Genomic DNA, 20,006 nt, shown 5'->3' on the forward strand with positions numbered 1-20,006 from the left:
ACCCGACTAGTTACAGTTCAAAGACGTCGGAGATGGGGAGTTTGAAGTTCAGTTGTAATAATAAAAGTTGGTTATCCTCTCACATTGGTTTTCGTTTTTAAAACGGGCTCATGGGAGCAGTAAGGGGGCGGTAGCTATTATTATGCTAATTATAACTCAGTCTCTACCAATAGGATTGGTACATTACCCATGTTGGACTCTCCTTCCAGTGCATCGAGAAGACCGTTCAGGTAGGTACAACGGGTCTTTTCTCTAGTTCCCTGCTTTTAAATAACTTTTAAATTAAAAGTGATATTGAGATATAAAGAATGTTGGCTTAATTTACCTGACAATGTTTTTAAAAAGTCATATTTAAATTTGTTCTTTATCTAGGTACATTAATTTGCATTGTATTTTATTATTGCAATCATTTTTAATTGAGCCTAGTCTAGGCTCTTACGATGATCATGGGATTGACTGTGAACTAAGATGATTTGGTGACTTTGATATATTTATTACATGGAACTTTGAGTTGGATCTTATACTATCTAAGGTGCATTGTTTAATATTGTTTAAAATATGATATATTATTTCAGTGTTCCTGGTAAACTCAAGCAATTTGTACTAGATTTGCACTCTGGAAAATTGCACAGAGAGTTTCATCATGGCCCGGATCCAACAGATGTAGCACCTGGTCAGGTAAGAAAGAAAGCATTCCAGTACATCTACATTAAGGGAAAATTGGAATTTTGCAATGTGCAAGTAAAGCTTGATAAATTTCAAAAATAAAGCAGGATAAGATTAGGCAGTTCAGGAAAGAATGTTAGTATAGCCTGTAGTACTTTGGTGAGCTTGCCTGTAGAACCTGGCATTCATTCTCCATGCTGGGGAAGAAGACAGTAGTCGTGTGGGCTTAGCTTGCAGTCCTAACCAATCAGGACCGAGCGACAAGTCTTTAAAGTCACTTCTGGATCCGCCCCTTCCCCAGTTATTCGTTCCTGGAATAATAGGACATCATTGCCTCTGTTCTCTTTCAAGGCCTTATTTACCTAAACTCCTTCCCTCATGCTCCTTGTCTTTCCTTCAGATCTTTCTACCAGGTGACTCCAAATATGCAATCCAAATGATAAGTTCACTTCATTCATTACCTTTACAAACTTCCATTCCCCCCTCCCTCTCCCCTTCCCAAGGCAGGAATTTGTGGGAGGGCGCTACAGTTAGCTTTCTGCAATTCAAAGCATCTACAAACTAGCGGGTTTTTTGCCAATTGTAAAAATCTGCTGGTAAGTGGTGTTAGTTTCGGCACCCTTCCGACTGCTTATTTCTCTCTTATTCGCAAGGCTCCAGTTTCAATTGCTGACTAAATCAGTTCTCTCACAATATGAGCTAAGGGTTTTTATAGCCTACTGCTGCATGTAGTGCAGAGCTTTATTCAATCAATGGTTTTCAGATTTGCAAGCATTCTCCATCACGCCCCCATGGTGGCTCCCCATTTTGTGGGATATGTTACAACACTTCCATCCATACCCCGAGTGGTTCCATCGCATGGACGTTATCAGGAGGGACCTAGAGTCACAGGGCTATGATCCATATGCTATAGTGGTCATGCAGGCCTCCAGAAGGCCAGCAATTAATCATATATATGGCCACATTTGAACCAAATCATGGTGCCAAAAGGAAGGCCTATCAACTGTACACATTCCACTTCCCAGGATTATTAGCTTCCTGATGAGAGGTTTTCATTTGGGCCTCTCAGCTAACACACTTCATAGACAAGTTGCTGCTCTCCCCTCTGTGATTGCGGGGCCCAATGGTGAACCACTCAGGAGTTTCCCTGCAATACAAGAGCTGATTAAAGGAGTAGCTAAGATCCATCCTCCCGTAATCCACTGATACCCAACCTGGAACTTACCTTGGGTTCTGGCTTCCCTTACTTCTCCGCCATACAAACCTCTTAGGGAATCATCCCTGAGACATCTCTCATGCAAGGTAGCCTTCCTGGTTGCTATCATCTCAGCTCGATGCATTTCAGAGATGGCAGCTCTCTCCATCAGGCAAGACCTCTGCCAATTCCAACCTGAAAAGATGGTGCTTAGATTGGACTCCACCTTCTTAGCAAAAGTCAATATCATGTTCCCCAGAACCCAGGAAATAATTTTTCCATCCTTCTGTACCAAGCCTGATCATCGACTAAGCATCAAATGGTATACACTAGACGTGACCAGAGCCTTAAAAATCTATATAGAACTAACAAAATCCTTTCATAAGTCTGAGGCTCTTTTTGTCACCTACCACCCCCATTCCCTGGGCACTAAGTTCTCCTCCACTACCTTAGGAAGGTGAATTAGGTGTACCATCGCCAAGGCATACGAAACAGCCTCAATGCCAGTTCCTAGGGGAAATAAAGCACATTCTACCATAAGTGCAGCAATCTCAGCAGCATGGGAACCCAAGCTCCCCTAGAAGAGATTTGCAAGGCAGCCACCTGGTCCTCTCCAAATTCATTCATCAAACAACTATAAAATCGAATCCTAGGCCTCTGCTGATGCAGTTTTTGGCAGGAGGGTCCTCCAAAATGTTGTATCTCATGACCTGTAGGTCACCTTCCCTTGGGGAAACTTTTTCTTTAGTATATCCCATGTGACTACCATCTCCTTCCCCAACATGGAGAATAGGCGTTGGATACTTACCTGAACACCTCTTCTCATGCGTAGAAAGGAGACGGTAGTCACCTCCCTCCCTAATTGGATTTACTTATCTATCTTCTTCGTCTAACTACTATTTTCACTCTTACCTGGCCGAGAGCTGACTAAGTCGAGACCCAATATGAGCCAAGTCTACGGATTCACAAATAACTGGGGAAGGGGCAGATCCAGCAGTCACTTTAAAGACTTGTCGCTCAGTCCTGATTGGTTAGGACAGCGAGCTAAGCCCACGTGACTACCGTCACCTTTGTATACATGAGAAGAGGCATCCAACACCTATTCTCTAAAACAAGCATATATTTTCCCGGCTGGGGGAAGAACAGCTCCTTTAAAGAGTTATTGAAATGAGCAACTTCAAGTACTCTAAACTTTTTTAGATTTCAAGTCTAAAGCATCACACAGCCTATAGTAATTTAGGAGAAATTCATAATTTGCTTGCTTTTTTCTCAGCAAAATTTGAAATAATTCTTGGGATATATCCCAATGCAATTTCAATTCCTGATAGGATTTAATGTACATGTCAGCAGATTCTTCCAATAATACCTCCAATCACAATCTTCCTTTCCCTTCTTCCTTGTTTTTTTTTTTTACCAGAGAAAAAATTGCAACTATTTTGAAATCTTCAGTTTACCTCAAAAAATGATAGGTCTCAATATATATGGATTAGGAATTTGGATTTGCCCTATCATCATCACCACCACAAGGTGTTTTTTTCCCTCAAGATTACCTTGAAAGTACAGAAAAGGGCTTTTGTAAAGATGGGCTTCTTTTGTGTTTAAATAGGATTCACGTACTTTCCCTGAAACTCTATATCCTGCTATCCTGAATATTATATGTAGCAGGTAATGTAGAAGGTTACTTGCCTGAGGCAAGAATTTGTGGGACTTGCTTACACTTAGCAGTATTTTTATTTTGGTACCATAACTAATTGGTACTATGTCTGAATCTTTTATTGCTTGTTTATCACTTGTTCTAGAAGATTGTTTTATTCTTTTCAGCCTTTCCAGGACATAGTAAGCAGCCCACCAGAGAGTTCATTTCAGAAGCTAGCACCTAGTGGACATAGGTACACCTTATTGCGGGAAAAAGATGAGCTCTGAAGACTTGAAAACAACATTCAGTCAGCAGTTGTAACTCCTGTGGGGTGGAAATAGGAAACATGTATTTTCTTAAATTTTGTTTGTTTTATTTTGAATAATATCTTGTTTTTCTGTGCTCCCTGGGGTTTGTAAATACATGTGGGCCATTTTTGGGCAGCATCTTTCCAAAGTCTTGATGTAAAACTTTTCTAAACAAATGAAAGTGTTGTCAGTACTAGCAACATGCTGTTAACTTGCACTATCCAATTAAACAAGACTTCTAGTTTTTCATTGGTGTAATCTGGTGGTATAATTGTCTTATCTTTTTCCTCAAGTGAACCTAATATTGTTAATTTGCTATTGAAGGAATATCCTGAATAATTGGATGAGGAATAAATTGCAATTTTACAGAATTTGTGTGATGCTACCTCACTTACTTTTACCATATAATTCATTTTAAAATGGATACGAAATGAAAAGTGTTCAGTGGGGCTCATTTGTTGACATATTTGTGGCAATGATTGATTGTTAAACACACATCTTTTAGCTTAAAAAGTAAAATCCCAATAAATATATTTGTGGGAAGTCCCTCTTGAAATCCCTTTTATTAGAACTATGCATTTCTTTTTAAGCAGTTATTAACTTGACCTAATGCCATGATTCTTTATTTAACTCCAATAATGAATACTCATATATTGATGAAGTAATAATTAATAAAAATGCCACTGTCTGCAAAAATAACATTTTTGTCATTTATAAATACATAATAACATTTTTATGCTCAAAACATTTTTGAGACTATAATAGAAAGCATTAGGGAAAAGAAATCATTAGAGGGATCCAGAAGGTGGCAGCATGTGGCCAATCTCGAAAAATGATCTTGTTAATATTTGAATGGTAGACCACCAAGAAATTCTAGTTAGTCTTAGAAGTTGAAAAATATAAGTGGAAGAAAACAATTTCATTATTACCATATTGTTACCGAGAAAAATACAGTATGTGATAATGGAACCACACTCAATTTAAAAATAGTTTTAAATATAATGCATCCAATCCTTGGGGTGCTCTGAGCTTGTTTGTTTGCAGACATTTCATTACCCATCTAGGTAACATCATTAGTGCTAATGAATGTAAAGAATGTAAATGCAGTAAGACAAACTTACTCTTGTCTACAGGCAAACAATAAAGCTTGGAGAACATCAAGGACAGTTCGATCTTATTCTATATATATTCTATTCTGTATTGTCATATTAATTTCTTGTTTAATAAAATTTTAAATCATCAGAATCAACTTTATTTAGAACAAAATTACAGTTATGATCAGTCTTCAGTATGTTTATAGTATTGGGTAAAATCTTGTTGATGAAGCAGAGGCTAATCAAAATTTCTAAAAATAAAAGAAACTTGAGGTTTTTAAAGAGTATGTAATCCTGAAAACACAGCGCTAATTTATACTATATAATCAACAAATTTCTAAGTTTGTTCCTATTTTCAAGATCAGAGTGTTGTCCTATAATACATAAATTGCTATATTTCCTTCATAAATAGATTTGAACTACTGATAATTGTGGATTTCCATAATAAAGGACTACAGAGCTGCCCCTTAGAACAGAATATATTTTCAAATAAATTAATTTCTTTCCAATTGCCATATTTCTTCAATTACAGCATTCTTTAGCTTGTTGTGCCAGTGTTCATGTTTTAAAATGTATGGTAATAAATAATTATTAGCATTTTTCAACCATTTCCTTCATACAAAATGTTAAATATCAAATAATTTGAAGAACACAATGCCTGCTTAGTAGGCAATTCCAATTACCAGTGCCACTGTGTGCATGCTCCAAATGATGTCTATGGGAACCCAGATTTTTAAAAATTCAAATTTTAACCTTTTAAAATATTTTTTAGTTTTGATGCCTGTATCACAGACTGTAACTCACAAGTTGTAAACTGCTAAAACCCATGAAGCTAATTATTGAATAAAAAAGAAAAACGTTGGACTTTGGAAACCTTTCGTTTTCCCCCCAAGAGATCACAATGTTTCTTTGTTATACATTTGCTAAAAAAAAGTGAGCAATAAGCTTTTTATTTAATATTAACAACCAAATAAAGAACAGTCTGGTGGCATACGTCATTTATTTACGAGTTTGTAAATCTATCTATCTATCTATCTATCTATCTATCTATCTATCTATCTATCTATCTTACTTTTGGCTTGAATCTGCTTTATCATTACACATCATTGTTGCACTTTAATGAATTTGGATTTTAGTATAACTAATTAATTCCTATCTATATTCTTATATTTTATATTATTTTATATTTTTTATTGTTTTAATTATTATTGGGTTTTTTTAATTATGTATATGGGTGATTATTGGAATGAGTGGGACTGTATGTATGGGATGGATGAATATGGAATGAATGGGTATAGTTTGGATGGGACATTTAGCTTACCTGGGGGCAGGAGGGATAGGGGAGCCTATCTCTGGGGTAGTAGAGGGCCAGATGATTCTGGTGTTGCTGGGGAGAGGCAGGTATGTCAGGAGCCATGGGGCAAACCATTCTGGGGGAAGAAGGGAATGCTGTTTCAAAGCGATTCCTTGTTCCAGCTCCATGAGCTCAACCTGGGGCACTGGTGACGAGTGTAATCTGGGCCCTGGGCTCAAGCCGCTGCTACTCAATGCCAGGTCGGTGGTTAACAAGGCTCTCTGGGATTTAATCCTGGAGGAGGAGGCCGACCTGGTATATGTGATTGAAACCTGGCTGGGCCCAGAGGGAAGTGTTCCCCTCTCTGAAATCTGTCCAGTTGGGTTTCAGGTATGGAACCAGCCGCGACCCCAGGGAAGGGGTGGAGGAGTGGCTATTATAGCCAAGGAGACTTTCTGCCTACGTAGACTCGTTACTCCTGAGATTGCAGGTTGTGAGTCACTCTTTGTGAAGTTGGACCTAGGGGTTTAGGTGGGTTTGTTACTCACATACCTGCCTCTCAGCTGCATGTCAACAGCCCTTCCTGTGCTGCTCGAGGAGGTAGCCAGGTTGGCAGTGGAGTTCCCCACACTCATTGTCTTGGAGGACTTTAATCTGCCGTCACTTGGCAAATCCTCTGGGTTGGCGAGCGCAGGAGTTCATGGCCATCATGACAGCCATGGAACTGACTCAAGAAGTACAGGGTCTGACTCATGAGGGGGAGCATGCCCCCGACATGATATTTCTCTCAGAGCAATTGAGTAATGGTCTGAGACTAAGGGGCTTAGATGTGTTGCCTTTGTCATGGTCAGACCATTTTCTGCTATGGCTTGAATTCGAGGCTCCAATCCTTCCCTACAGGGAGGCGGAACCTACTAGGTGGTTCTGCCCCAGATGCCTGATGGACCCAGAGGGTTTTCAGAGGGCACTTGGGGTTCTACCAGATTCTCTCAAACACAGTTCGGCAGAGTCCCTTTCCTTGACCTGGAACAAGGCTGCAACGGAGGCTCTTGACCGGATTGTGCCATTGCAACATCTCCATTGCACTAGACCCAGAAGGGCTCCTTTGTTTACCAAGGAAGTGCAGGTGTTGAAACGCCAGAAGAGATGTCTAGAGAAGCGATGGAGGAAAATTAAATCTGAATCTGATCGAACACTTTTAAGAGCTCATATTAAGACTTACAAAGTGGCACTCAAGGCAGCAAAATACACATATGCTGCCTTGATTGCATCAGCGGAGTCCCGCCTGGCCGCTCTGTTTAGGGTGACCCGCTCCCTTCTTAATCGGGGGGGGGGGGGGTTGGGGAGCCCTTGCAGAGCAGTGCCGAGGAATTTAACTTGTTTTTTGTTGATAAAGTCGCTCAGATCCGGACTGACCTCAACTCCAATTGGACTGCAGTGTCGACTGACAATGAGTCAGTCAAGATGACTGGGACCCATCTTTGTCCATCTGTCTGGGAGGGGTTTGACCTGGTAACACTTGATGAAGTGGACAAGGCCATTGGAGTTCCGCCACCTGTTTACTGGATCCGTGTCCCTCTTGGTTGGTTTCGGCCAGCAGAGAGGTGACTCCCAGAGCTGGGTCCAGGAGATTGTCAACGCTTCTTTGAGGGGGTGGGGCTTCCCGGGAGGCACTTGTGCACCCCATCCTCAAGAAGCCTTCCCTGGACCCAGCCATTCTCAACAGCTATCGCCCAGTCTCCAACCTCCCCTTTATGGGGAAGGTTGTCGAGAAGGTGGTGTTGCTCCAGCTCCAGCAGTCCTTGGAAGAAGCTGATTATCTAGGCCCTCAACAGTCAGGGTTCAGGCCCAGTTACAGCATGGAAACTGGTCGCGCCGATAGATGATCCCTGGCGGGCATGGGACAGGGGCTTTTCCTCTGTCCTGGTGCTTCTTGACCTCTCAGCGGCTTTCAATACCATCAACCATGGTATCCTTCTGCACCGGCTGGAGGGGTTGGGAGTGGGAGGCACTGTTCTTCAGTGGTTCTCCTCCTACCTCTCTGGTTGGTTGCAGTCAGTGTTAGTAGGGGGTCAGAGGTCGACCACTAGGTCTCTCCCTTGTGGGGTACCTCAGGGGTTGGTTCTCTCCCCCTGCTATTTAATATCTACATGAAATCACTGGGTGAGATCATCCACGGGCATGGGATGAGGTATCATCAGTATGCTGATGATACCCAGTTATACATCTCCACTCCATGTCCAGTCAGTGAAGCAGTGGAAGTGATGTGCCGGTGCCTGGAGGCTGTTAGGGTCTGCATGGGTGTCAATAGGCTCAGACTCAACGCTGACAAGACAGAGTGGCTATGGGTTTTGCCTCCCAAGGACAATTCCATCTGCCCATCCATTACCCTGGGGGGGGGAATTATTGGCCCCCTTGGAGAGGGTCCTGAACCTGAACGTCCTCCTCGATCCACAGCTAACATTAAAGCACCATCTTTCGGCTGTGGCGAGGAGGGGGTTTGCCCAGGTTCACCTAGTGCAACAGTTGCGGCCCTATTTGGATAGGGAGTCATTGCTCACAGTCACTCATGCCCTCATCACCTCGAGGTTTGACTACTGCAACACTCTTTACATGGGGCTACCTTTGAAAAGTGTTCAGAAACTTCAGATTGTGCAGAATGCAGCCACAAGAGCAATCATAGGCTTCCCCAAATATGCCTATGTCTCGTCAACACTCCGCAGCCTGCACTGGCTGCCGATCAGTTTCCGGTCTCCATTCAAAGTGTTGGTTATGACCTATAAAGCCCTACATAGCATCGGACCAGAATACCTCCGGGACCGCCTTCTGCCGCACAAATCCCAGCGACCGATTAGGTCCCACAGAGTTGGCCTTCTCCGAGTCCCATCGACTAAACAATGCCGTCTGGCGGGACCCAGGAGAAGAGCCTTTTCTGTGGCGGCCCCAGCCCTCTGGAACCAACTCCCACCGTAAATCTTTGAAAACTCATCTATGTCACCAGGCATAGGGAAATTAATATACCCTCAGCTATTATAATTTATGTATGGTTTGTTTGAGTTGCATGACTATTTTTATAGGCTTTTTAAATTGTTTTTAACTATTGGATTTGTATATTGTGTGTTGTCCTGTTGTGAGCCACTCCAAGTGCTCGGAGAGGGGTGGCATACAAATCTAATAAATAATAATTATCTATCTATCTATCTATCTATCTATTGGATTTATATGCTGCCTCTCACCCTTTGCAAAATGCAAAGTCATTTTGTCTTAAAATATCTATTTTGCCTAACGTGACATCAAATCAACTACCTAGTTGGTTAACTGCACTTGGTTTCATCTTCTGCCCTTGAAATTATCCCTTCCACTTTGCAACAGAGGTATGTTTTTCAAACCAGAGTTTTTATGTTGAAAAATACTGATGTTTTCAAATGTTAAATGAGAGTATAACTTCAATCTCCAAATACTTTTTGTTCAGGCTGTTCTAACTACCTCAAAGGTGCTTTTTCAGTTGTGATGAAAACAGATGAAGCTTCTTAAATGACCAGCAAAACATTTTGTTCTTATTCCTCAAGGCGCCACCGGATAACTCATGGTGGCAGACTGGTGTGCCTGTGTATGTGCACTTTGGCTTCCTGCGCAGAAGCCAAATTTTGTGCGTGCAACATTTCACCAATTTCTGGTGGTTTCTTTGCTTCTGCGCATGGACAGAAGCAAAGAAATGCCGGAAATTTCCATCAACCACACAAGGCTCAGTGATCGCTCCTGCTCCAGCAACCGTGGTGGCGCCAAGCTCCAGGCAGATTTTTTCTTGTTTTCCTCCTCTAAAGCTAGCTGTGTCTTATAGTCTGGAGCATTTTATAATTCGAAAAACACGGTAAACCATAACCTACTTGGTAAACTAGAAAAATGTGGGATAGACAGCATCAACATCAGATGGATTTGTAACTGGTGACAAACTGTACTCAATGAATAGTCTTTAATGGTACTACAACTACATGGAGATAAGCACTGGAGTATCACAAAGTTCCATCTTAGGCCCAGTATCTTCATAAATGACTTAGATGAGGGAAATAAGGGGAATTCATCAAATTTGCAGATGATGACACTAAGCTGGCAGAAACAGCCAACATCCAGAAGACAAGCTCAGAATCGAAAAAGATCTTGGCAGGTTTGTTGTTGGCCCTATCCAACAACATGAATTTTATTGAGGAGAAAAGGCTTAATTCCTTGGGAAGAAAAACCAGTTACAAGTACAGATTAGGCAAAACTTGGCTCAAAGACTAACTGTGAGAGGGATCTTGAAGTCCTGGTGGACAATCACTTAAACATGAGCCAGCAGTATGTAATAGTAGCCAAAAAAGATAATACAATCCTTGGTTGTATAAAAAGAGACATAGAATCAAAATCACATGAAGTATTAGTACTGCTTTATAAATCCTTAGTAAGACCATACTTAGACTATTGTATCCAAATTTGCTCACCACATTACAAAAAACATTTAAAACTTTGGAAAAACTGCAAAAACGAGCAGCTAAGGTGATTAAGGGCCTGGAGACAAAAACATATGAAGAACTGCAGGAATTGGATATAGCCAATCTGAAGAAAAGAAAGACTAGGGAGGTCATGATAGCAGTATTCCAGTATTGGTGGAACTGCCACAAAGAAGAGATCAAATTATTTTCAAAGCACCAGAAGGCAAGGAAAGAAACAATGGATGGAAACTACTCAAGGAGAGAAGCAACCTGGAATTAAGGAAAAACATCCCAACAATGTGGGCAATTAACCAGCGAAATAGTTTGCTGTCAGAATAATAATAATAATAATAATAATAATAATAATAATTTATTAGTTTTGTATGCCGCCTCTCTCCGCAGACTTGAGGCGGCTCACAACAATAGCAATGTGATAATGTAGCAAATCTAATATTTAAAAGAAAGCATCTAAAATGCCATCATTTTTTTAAAAAACATACAACACAAGCATACCCTACATAAAACTATATAAGCCTGGGGGAGATGTCTCAATTCCTCCATGCCTGGCGACATAGGTGGATCTTAAGCAATTTACGAAAGACAGGGTGCAGGCAGTTCTGATCTCTGGGGGGAGTTGATTCCAGAGGACCAGGACCACCACAGAGAAGGCTCTTCCCCTGGGTCCCACCAGATGACATTGTTTAGTCCAGTGATTTTCTCCTTTTTTGAGCCGTGGCACATTTTTTACATTTACAAAACCACGGGGCACATTGGGGGGGGGGCGGCTAAAAAAAGCTTGGACAAAAAAATTCTCTCTTCCTTTCGCTGTATTTCTCTCCCTCTTTCTCTCCCTCTTTTTTCTCTCCATCCCTTTCTTTCTTCCTTCTTTCCTCTTTTTTGCTCTTTCTCTCTCCCTCACTACCTCCCTCTGTCTTTCTCCCACCTTCCCTCCCTCTCTTTCTCTCTCTTGCTTTCTTTCTCTTGCTTTCTCTCTTGTTTTCTTTCTCTCTTGCTTGCTTTCTCTTTATTTCTCTCTCTCTTGTTTTCTTTCTCTCTGAGCTTCGCGGCACACCTGACCATGTCTCGCGGCACACTGGTTGAAAAACACTGGTTTAGTCGACAGGACCCGGAGAAGACCAACTCTGTGGGACCTTATCGGCCGCTGGGATTTGTGCGGCAGAAGTTGTAGGTACTTCCTCATTGGAGGTTGTAAAATATTGCCCAGCCACCTGTTGAAATAGTATAGCTAGTGTATCAAACTCTAGGCCTCCAGGGTGCTTAGATCTGGCCAGCGGGTCTGCTATAGAAATATGGCAGGCCGTGATGCCTCTGCTAGCAAAAAAGGAGCTCCCAAGCTGTGTTTTTGCTGAAAGAGAATTGCAGGAGATCGTTGAAGGCAAAAATGGAGCTTGGGAGCCCATTTTCGCAGGCAGAGTGCTCAGGCCACCAAAGGTGTCCCAGACATGAATGATATTGATTTGCCATTCCCACGCTGGCCACACCCACCCTTGTCCCCTGATGTCAAACAACCTGATGCGGCCATCAATGAAATTGAGGAGGTGTGTGAAAAAAAATTATTTTCAACACATATTCATTCAAATGTCAATGCATATACCTTACATACATGTTACAAATAGTACATTAGTCCATATTTTCCATTTCTATCCTTATTTACACCCTTTTTCTTGTTTAGTAAATCAATACTCTGTTCAAAATTCATTTCCTCACTCCCCTCTTGCACTCTTCATCTCCCACCTACCTTCCTTCCCCTCTCCCCAACCGTCCCTCCTCTTCTTACCTCTCCTCCTTTAACCTTCTCCAAAAAACTACTTCCTCCCTCTCATTAATCCTTTCTTGAGTGATTCCTCCTTCCAGGAAAAAAGATCTTTTCATTTGGCACACTAACAATACATTATACAAAGGCAATTCTTGCTGCTGTCATTATATGTACCATTAGGGTTGAGTCTTCTTTACTTAAATTCTCTGGCAAAATACTTAACAAATATTTCAGGCTTCAATACTAGTTTTTGTTTCAACAGTTTTTCAATCCATGTCTGAATTTTAGTCCAAAACGTTTTTGCTTCTATATACAACCATCACATATGGTAAAAAGATCCTAGTATCTGTTGACACTTCCAACATTTCATACCCTTAAACATTTTAGCAATTCTTTCTGGTGCCATGTGCCATCTATAAAACCTTTTATACAAATTTTCTTGAAAAGCAGTTGATAATGGAGGAAAATTAAATCTGAATCCGACCGAACACTTTTAAGAGCTCATATTAAGACTTATAAAGTGGCACTCAAGGCGGCAAGATGTGCATATCATACCGCCATGATTGCATCAGCAGAATCCCGCCAGCTGCCCTGTTTATGGTGACTCGCTCCCTCCTTAACCATGAGGGTGTTGATGAGCCCTTGCAGGGTAGTGCTGAGGAGTTTAATAGGTTTTTCGCTGATAAAATCGCTCAGATCCAAACAGACCTTGACTCCAATTAGAATGCAGTGTCGGCTGACAACGAGTCCGTTGAAGTGACAGGCGCCTGTCCTAGTCCATCTGTATGGGGGGAGTTTGACCTGGTAACACCTGATGAAATGGACACGGCCATGGGAGCTGTGAGCTCCGCCACCTGTCTGTTGGACATGTGTTCCTCCTGTGATTCTCTGAGGGAGGGGTCCTTCCTGGCTCCCTACTGTTGCGTATACTCCTGTTCAGTTTGGGGATTTTTCAGATTCTGATTCAGAAAGTGGTTATGAATTAGTGGTAGGGCCTGATTTAGAGGCAGAAGTAGGAGACCAACTACAGGATGTTTCTATGGGTTCAGATTCAAGTGAAGGAGAAGCAGATGCTAGATGGATAAATTCTTATTTCACACGCTTGCAGAGGTGAAGAGAGCAAGTGTCAGGGAAGAAATATTAAGGAGAGGAACAGGTTAATTAATTAAGTAATTTATTCATCACGTCCGGGTGTCAGAGGAAGAGAAGAGTTGAGCTAATCTGCGCTAAGAAATATGGAGGTTTCTTTCAAGCAGCTCTGAATGTTAGCTATGCCTGGTATGCTTTTAATTCCAGTTTTTATGACTCTGGGCTAACTCTGACTAGCCATAAATCTTAGAATGACTTGTGGAATGTTTTAATGATTTTGATGTTGCCTTGCATACCAAAGTTTAAAATAAGAGATTAGCGCTGCATGCCAAGATGATTCAGTGTGGAACAAAGGACAGAAAAATAAAGATTATGTGGTGTTTTACAAATATATGCATTTAGCAATTCTTTATTCCAATTACTAGTGACCTTAGTCGGAGATCAGAACACCTAAAAGGAGGCACTTGTGCGTCCCCTCCTCAAGAAGCCTTCTCTGGACCCAGCTGTGTTTAACAACTATCAACCAGTCTTCAGCCTTCCCTTTATGGGGAAGGTTGTTGAGAAGGTGGTGGCGCTCCAGCTCCAGCAGTCCTTGGATGAAACCAATTATCTGGGCTGTCAACAGTCAGGATTCAGGCCCGGAAACTGCTTTGGTCATGCTGATGGATGATATCTGGCAAGCCCGGGATAGGGGTTTATCCAACCACCTGGGTCCGGCCCTTCGGTGGCTCCAACCTTTCAACAATGGGAGAAGCCTGTCCCAATGGAGATCTCTGCACCCTAGCCACTCCACTGACCCAGCGACTCGGCGATAACTGTGTTCCCCAAGATGATGTTGCAGCTCTTCTTCCAGCCCAAAATGCCATGCTGTGGTCGCAGATCAGAACTGTGGGCAAACCAAAGGGCAACTCACTTACACTTCACACGCAACAATGTGGAGCAGGGCCAAGACCTGGAGAAATGGAAAAACAAAACAGTGTTAGCTGCCTGTGCCCCAAATTGGCCTCTAATCGGGTGTTCTGATGTAACCCCTGTAGGCCGTAGACTTCTGTCTGCCAATGGATTGTATTTGCTCAGTTGAGAAACCTGCTAATGCTGTGTTGATGCCGAACCTATTCAGAAGGAGATGCGTCCTGCATTGTTGGGGATTCCCCCCAATTTCCTGCAGGGCCTTTTTTGTAATAGCCCAGAACTAGTATTTAGTCAGTGGAACCCCATCCTGATGGCAGAAAAGGTATCCTTCACTGGCTCCCCTGTTTTCTTTGAACCGTGTCAAAGCTGACACTGGGCATATTTCCTTATTTGACGCACTTGAAAGGTGAACAATCTCCCCTCAACACATTTGACTTGTCTTGGAGTGTCTCAAATGCAGTTGCACCCCGTCTCAGTTTATTGTCAGATCACTGGCCCGGAAAGCCGTGAATGATCCCATCATTGCGAGATGATGCCAACACCTCGCTGACCCAAAAGGCTCCGAAAAACAGTGTAGTGGCCGCTGTGTGAAACAGCAGTGCCTCATAAGGCGAGGAGCAAAGTATCCTCCATCGCCCGCTGATCCCTATTAGCTGGGCAATGGAAAGTGGCTTCCTAAAATCTTCCTCTTTTTGAATCCTTTCCTTGGACCATCCCTCCAGCATTTTCTGTACCCTGAAATCGCCTGTTGTGTCTTAGAAGCTGTCAGCCTTGGCCAAGAAAGCCACACCCGCCAGTTTTCCCTGTATCATCCTGGCTGTCAACCCTGTTTGATATCGACACAAAATTCAAATATGTGATCTACAGGAATGGGCTTTGTTTGTTTGTATCCCTTGTTGTGTCCAAAAACTCAGAACTCCTTACTTGCTCTCGCATATGATTGTCTCAGGCTTGGCGTGACGGACATGCTTGCTACTCTAGTTACCTCTGCCTTCCAAGCTGCCAAAGGTATTGTGGAAGTTCGTGTGGCATCTGATTCGCCCCAGGAGCCAGTTTCCGAAACCTGCCAACTTCCAACGTGACAGTGCGTCAGCCATGCCATTCTCTACCCCAGGGACATGGCGAGCTGTGAATAATGTGTTGACATTAAGGCATCTGCTAATGAAATGACGAACTAAGCACATCACATGCTCTTTCTTGGAGGACAGAGTGTTAATGACCTGCACGAATGCCTGATTATCACACCAGAGCAGCACTGTCCTATCCCTGAATTCCTCTCCCCATATCTCAACTGCCACTACGATGGGGAAGAACTCTAGGAATGTTAGGTCTCTGCATATGTCGCTCCCATGCCAGTCACTTGGCCATGAAGAATGGCATCAGCTGTTTGTTAAAACTACCTTGAAGCCACACCCTCCGGCTGTATCAGAATGCACGTGTAACCTGGCCTCTAGAAGGTGCTCTTGTCCCCAGAATGTGTTGGTTCAAAAAATTTAACCATACCCCAAGTTCCCTCTTGGCCCCCTGGCTAAGCCTTATCCTGTGATGTGATTTTGTAAGCCCTTTCATTATTGAAAAATTCTGGCGAAAGCCCTGTCCAGCACCACTACCCTACATGCAAAGTTCAATAGTCCAGCAATCTCCTGCAGCTGTCTGAGTGTAACCATGCTAGCCGCTAGTGCTCCTGATATCTTTTCCCTAAGTTTCCTGGGGGAGCCTGCATGTTTGGGAGATAGTCCAGCTCGATCCCCAAGAAAATGATCATGGTGGAAGGGCCCTCTGTCTTTTCTTCGGCCAGTGGAACTCCCAGGTCTGCACACAGGGTCCCGAATATGTCCATTAATACCTTACAGTGGGTGCTCCGGGGTGGGCCCGCCACCATAAAGTCGTCTAGATAATGTACCACGGAGTCTGACTTGGTCCATTGCTTATGCGCCCATTCAAGAAAAGAGCTGAAACACTTGAAGAGTGCACAAGAAATGGAGCAACCCATAGGGAGTGCTCTGTCAATGTAGTAACCTCCCTCAAAACAAAACCCCAAAAGCTCAAAATTGTCTGGGTGCACTGGCAAGAGGTGGAATGCTAACTTGATATCACATTTCCCCATAGGGGCCCCTCTGCCACTGGCACCTACCATCTGGACTGTCTCATCAAACAAGGTGTACCTCACCAATGCCAATGATTCGGGTATGAAGTCATTTACTGACTCACCAGGTGGGAAGGAAAGGTGGTGAATTAACCTGAACTCCCCTTTCACTTTCTTGGGGACCACCCTGAGGGTGAACACACTCAGGGTACTTGAGGGGGCAGAAAAAGGACCAATCATCCTCCCTTCTGCTTATTTATTGGTGGATTACCTCCTCTAAACCATTTATACACCTCAAATTGTGTGTTAGGAAGGCTTTCCTGGGCCCCTGGTATGGGATCCTCAAATAACTCACACGCATGATCCTGGGCCCAATATCCCCATAGCCAATGCATGAGCCGGTTCAATCTAATTGGACTGGGGCCCTTTTCTCTGATTCTGTGGGGGTGCTCTATGCCCTTTGCTGTTGTCCTGTGGCCTCAGTGTTGTTTTGATTTTGACCGGACTCACCCCTGGATTGCCTCTCTCCATTCTGTCCTTCCTGTTGCTTCTCGAAGGGTGCTGGCCTCTGCCCTCCTGTCCCTGAGTGAAGGTTTGCCCCATCTGAAGGTTCGGCTATCGCTCCCATTGAGGTGCTTGCAATTGTTCCAGATGTCTGATTGTCTCCCGACTTCATCCACGCTTCCCTGGCATCCAAACAATCTACTAACTTAAAGAGAATATGAGAGGGAGGCCCCTATCCTTTCTCCTACCAGCCTTCCTCCAACTGTCCCTGCTGGCCCCTTCCTCCTGCCTACACTTGTAAGATGGCATGGCCTTCTGTTTGGGGCGAACGGGAGCCTCAGGTTCCACATTCTTGCATTTTGTTTTCCTCAGGGCCATGCTAACAATTAACCCTTCTAGAGATTTCCAGTAATGTAAGCAACATGAGCTTTATTCCAGGGCATGGGTTCTATTAAAACCCTGTTTATTATTACTGCTCTAAGGGCCTTGATGCTCCCTCAATCCGAGGTTGCTGAAACAATATCCACACACACACCTTCAAGCGAAAGTGTGGGAAGCATTAATGCGGTTTATCTAGGCAAATAAATTGAATAAATCCTTGTCTTTATGGGCTTTGTTCCGGTGGTTGTGTTAAAACCCCTGGTTGAAATTTATTGAGCCATTATCTGCAGAACAAGGATTGTTTCCTATATAAGCTCCGAAAGGGCAACTTCAGAAAACAAAGTGACAAAGAATACCCTACTAAAGAAGGCCAAAACAGTATTGTATGGGTGAGCTCTCAACCAAATCAGAATATAATCTGTGAAGTAAATGACATTGAAAGAATGAGCTCCAGAGTACCAGCCCCTATGCAATTGGGACTCCAAAGGCACAGCAAAGGAAAGAACATTAGAAAACGAGGGATGCAGTTGTTCCCTGCACCCTTGCAAATGCTGCTGCCGCCTTACTAGTCAAATTCCTCCCCCAACATCCGGACCACACGCTACTTGCCATGCTCCTCCACGTGCAGCTTCCTCCTCATCCTCCCATCTGGCAGGGCTTCTGATCTCCAATGTTGGCTTCAGGAGGTGTCCAGGCCGGAAAAGGAAGGCCTGGGCGGCATGCTGGCCCTTAAATAGGGCGACAGCTTTGCCCACATCTCCAATGCCCACGCGAGACCTCCCAGCCCTGGAAACCACAGAAGTTGGGTGCTGTGCTTGTCCGGCACCAATACAACTGTCAGCACGGCACTAAGGGTGCCCGGACTCTCAATTCCATTAAAAACTATATGTTGGAGTTAATCTTGTCTTGTCTCTTGTCTTTAATATCTGTTCTATTACCTATTGTTCATTTAGGTTACTTTTAAATCCAACCCAGTGTTGCCAAACTTTTGAAAAGTAAGTTATAGTATATTATGCACAATTTTCAAGCTAGTCAGAATCCACCAAGTCCCCCTAGCTTTTGTGCTTCGTGATTATAATCATTCCTACATATTAGCTCTTTTAAATTCCTTTAACAGAGGATGGACAAGCATTAACTAAAATCTCAATTTTTGTTCTTGTTAACATGCTCTTATTAGGGTTTTATATTGATTCAGAATGTTTTTATCTACTCATATGAATTAAAAGTAAGGCAATATGTTCAATAAAGTGTTTTATAAAATTGATAAGGGATGGGAGTATAGGGAATATTATTTTTTAAAAGTCATGTTTCCGGTTTTCATTTGTAAGAATATCTCTCAACTGAAGGTCAAATAATTCACGCTAGGACACTTCTGAATCCAACTGAGTATTGCCAAACTATTAAAAAGTGAAATACAGTGATCCCTCTATTATCGCGAGGGTTCCGTTCCAAGACCCCTCGCGATAATCGATTTTTCAGGATGTAGGGTTGCGGAAGTAAAAACACCATCTGCGCATGCGCGCCCTTTTTTTCTATGGCCACGCATGCGTAGATGGTGGAGTTTGCGTTCCCCGCCGCCCACGCAAAGGGGAAACCCGATTCGGCTCCTCGCTGCTGCTGCGCTACCGAGCAGATCAGCTGCTGGGCGGCCGAAGGAACCTTCCCTGGGTCTTCCCGGCCGCCCACGCAAAGGGGAAACCCCGGCTCCTCGCTGATGCCCGCCGCTCGCCCGCCAGCAAGAGGGGGAAGACCCAGGGAAGGTTCCTTCGGCCGCCCAGCAGCTGATCTGCTCGGCACAGCAGCAGCGAGCAGACGAAGATCGGGGTTTCCCAGCCGCCCACGCAAAGGGGAAACCCCGGCCCCTCGCTGATGCCCCCGCTCGCCCGCCCGCCGCCCGCCGCCCGCCAACAAGAGGGGGAGAGATAGAGAAAGAGAGAGAAGGAAAGAAAGAGATGAGAGAGGGAGGAAGAGAGTGTGAGAGAGGAAGAAGCAAGATAGAGAAAGAGAGAGAGAAAGAAAGATGAGAAAGGAAGGAAGAGAGTGACGTCATCGGGTGGAAAAATCGCGATATAGCGTTTCGCAAAGATCGAGATCGCGAAACTCGAGGGATCACTGTATACATATTATGTCTCTGATTTAAAATTGGAGAGACAATTTTACACTAGTCTAAATATAGCAGTTTTCAATGATTTGCAAAAAAAATTGTTGAGGAAAAGAATGGTAAATGTTTCTCTTCTGAATGCTATTGGACTTTATAGAATAGCCACAACAATCAGAGTTGTGGTCTGTATGATATGGAGAGATAACTCTACTATCTCTCTAAGTGACTATAGTACTAAGCATACTTAGGACATAAAGAAGCTGCCTCTAAAGATAGACTATATAGCCTTGCTTGAATGATTTCCTTATTTTAATTTCTCATGACATACTATCACTTATATTAGAGTGTTTTGTTCTAATCAAATCCAAGTACTCCATCCTTTTAATGTGCACTGTATCAAAGAATTGGGTTTCAATGTTTTTTGGTAAACAAGATTTATTCCAAACTTTTATCAAAAAGGAAAAGAAGTATGGGCAGGAACTACTTTCCAGAGC

At 43.2% G+C, this 20,006-nt stretch overlaps 2 protein-coding genes across 3 annotated transcripts in view; one reads left to right on the forward strand and one right to left on the reverse strand.

Moving 5' to 3' along the window:
- Nucleotides 1–5,756, forward strand: part of ERP44 (endoplasmic reticulum protein 44) — a 139,388-nt gene extending 133,632 nt beyond the window's left edge. For both annotated transcript variants that reach the window (XM_070727787.1, XM_070727786.1), the window contains 2 exons: nt 576–678; nt 3,683–5,756. In XM_070727787.1, the coding sequence (XP_070583888.1) occupies nt 576–678; nt 3,683–3,784 (205 nt within the window). In that variant the 3' untranslated portion in view covers nt 3,785–5,756. The remainder of the gene's footprint in view (nt 1–575; nt 679–3,682) is intronic.
- The window catches only part of SEC61B (SEC61 translocon subunit beta), a 1,118,247-nt gene that overhangs the window by 577,426 nt on the left and 520,815 nt on the right, over nt 1–20,006 (reverse strand). The window lies entirely within an intron of this gene.

Source organism: Erythrolamprus reginae, chromosome Z, assembly GCF_031021105.1.
Source record: "Erythrolamprus reginae isolate rEryReg1 chromosome Z, rEryReg1.hap1, whole genome shotgun sequence".
In the NCBI taxonomy this organism is placed as follows: domain Eukaryota; kingdom Metazoa; phylum Chordata; class Lepidosauria; order Squamata; family Dipsadidae; genus Erythrolamprus; species Erythrolamprus reginae.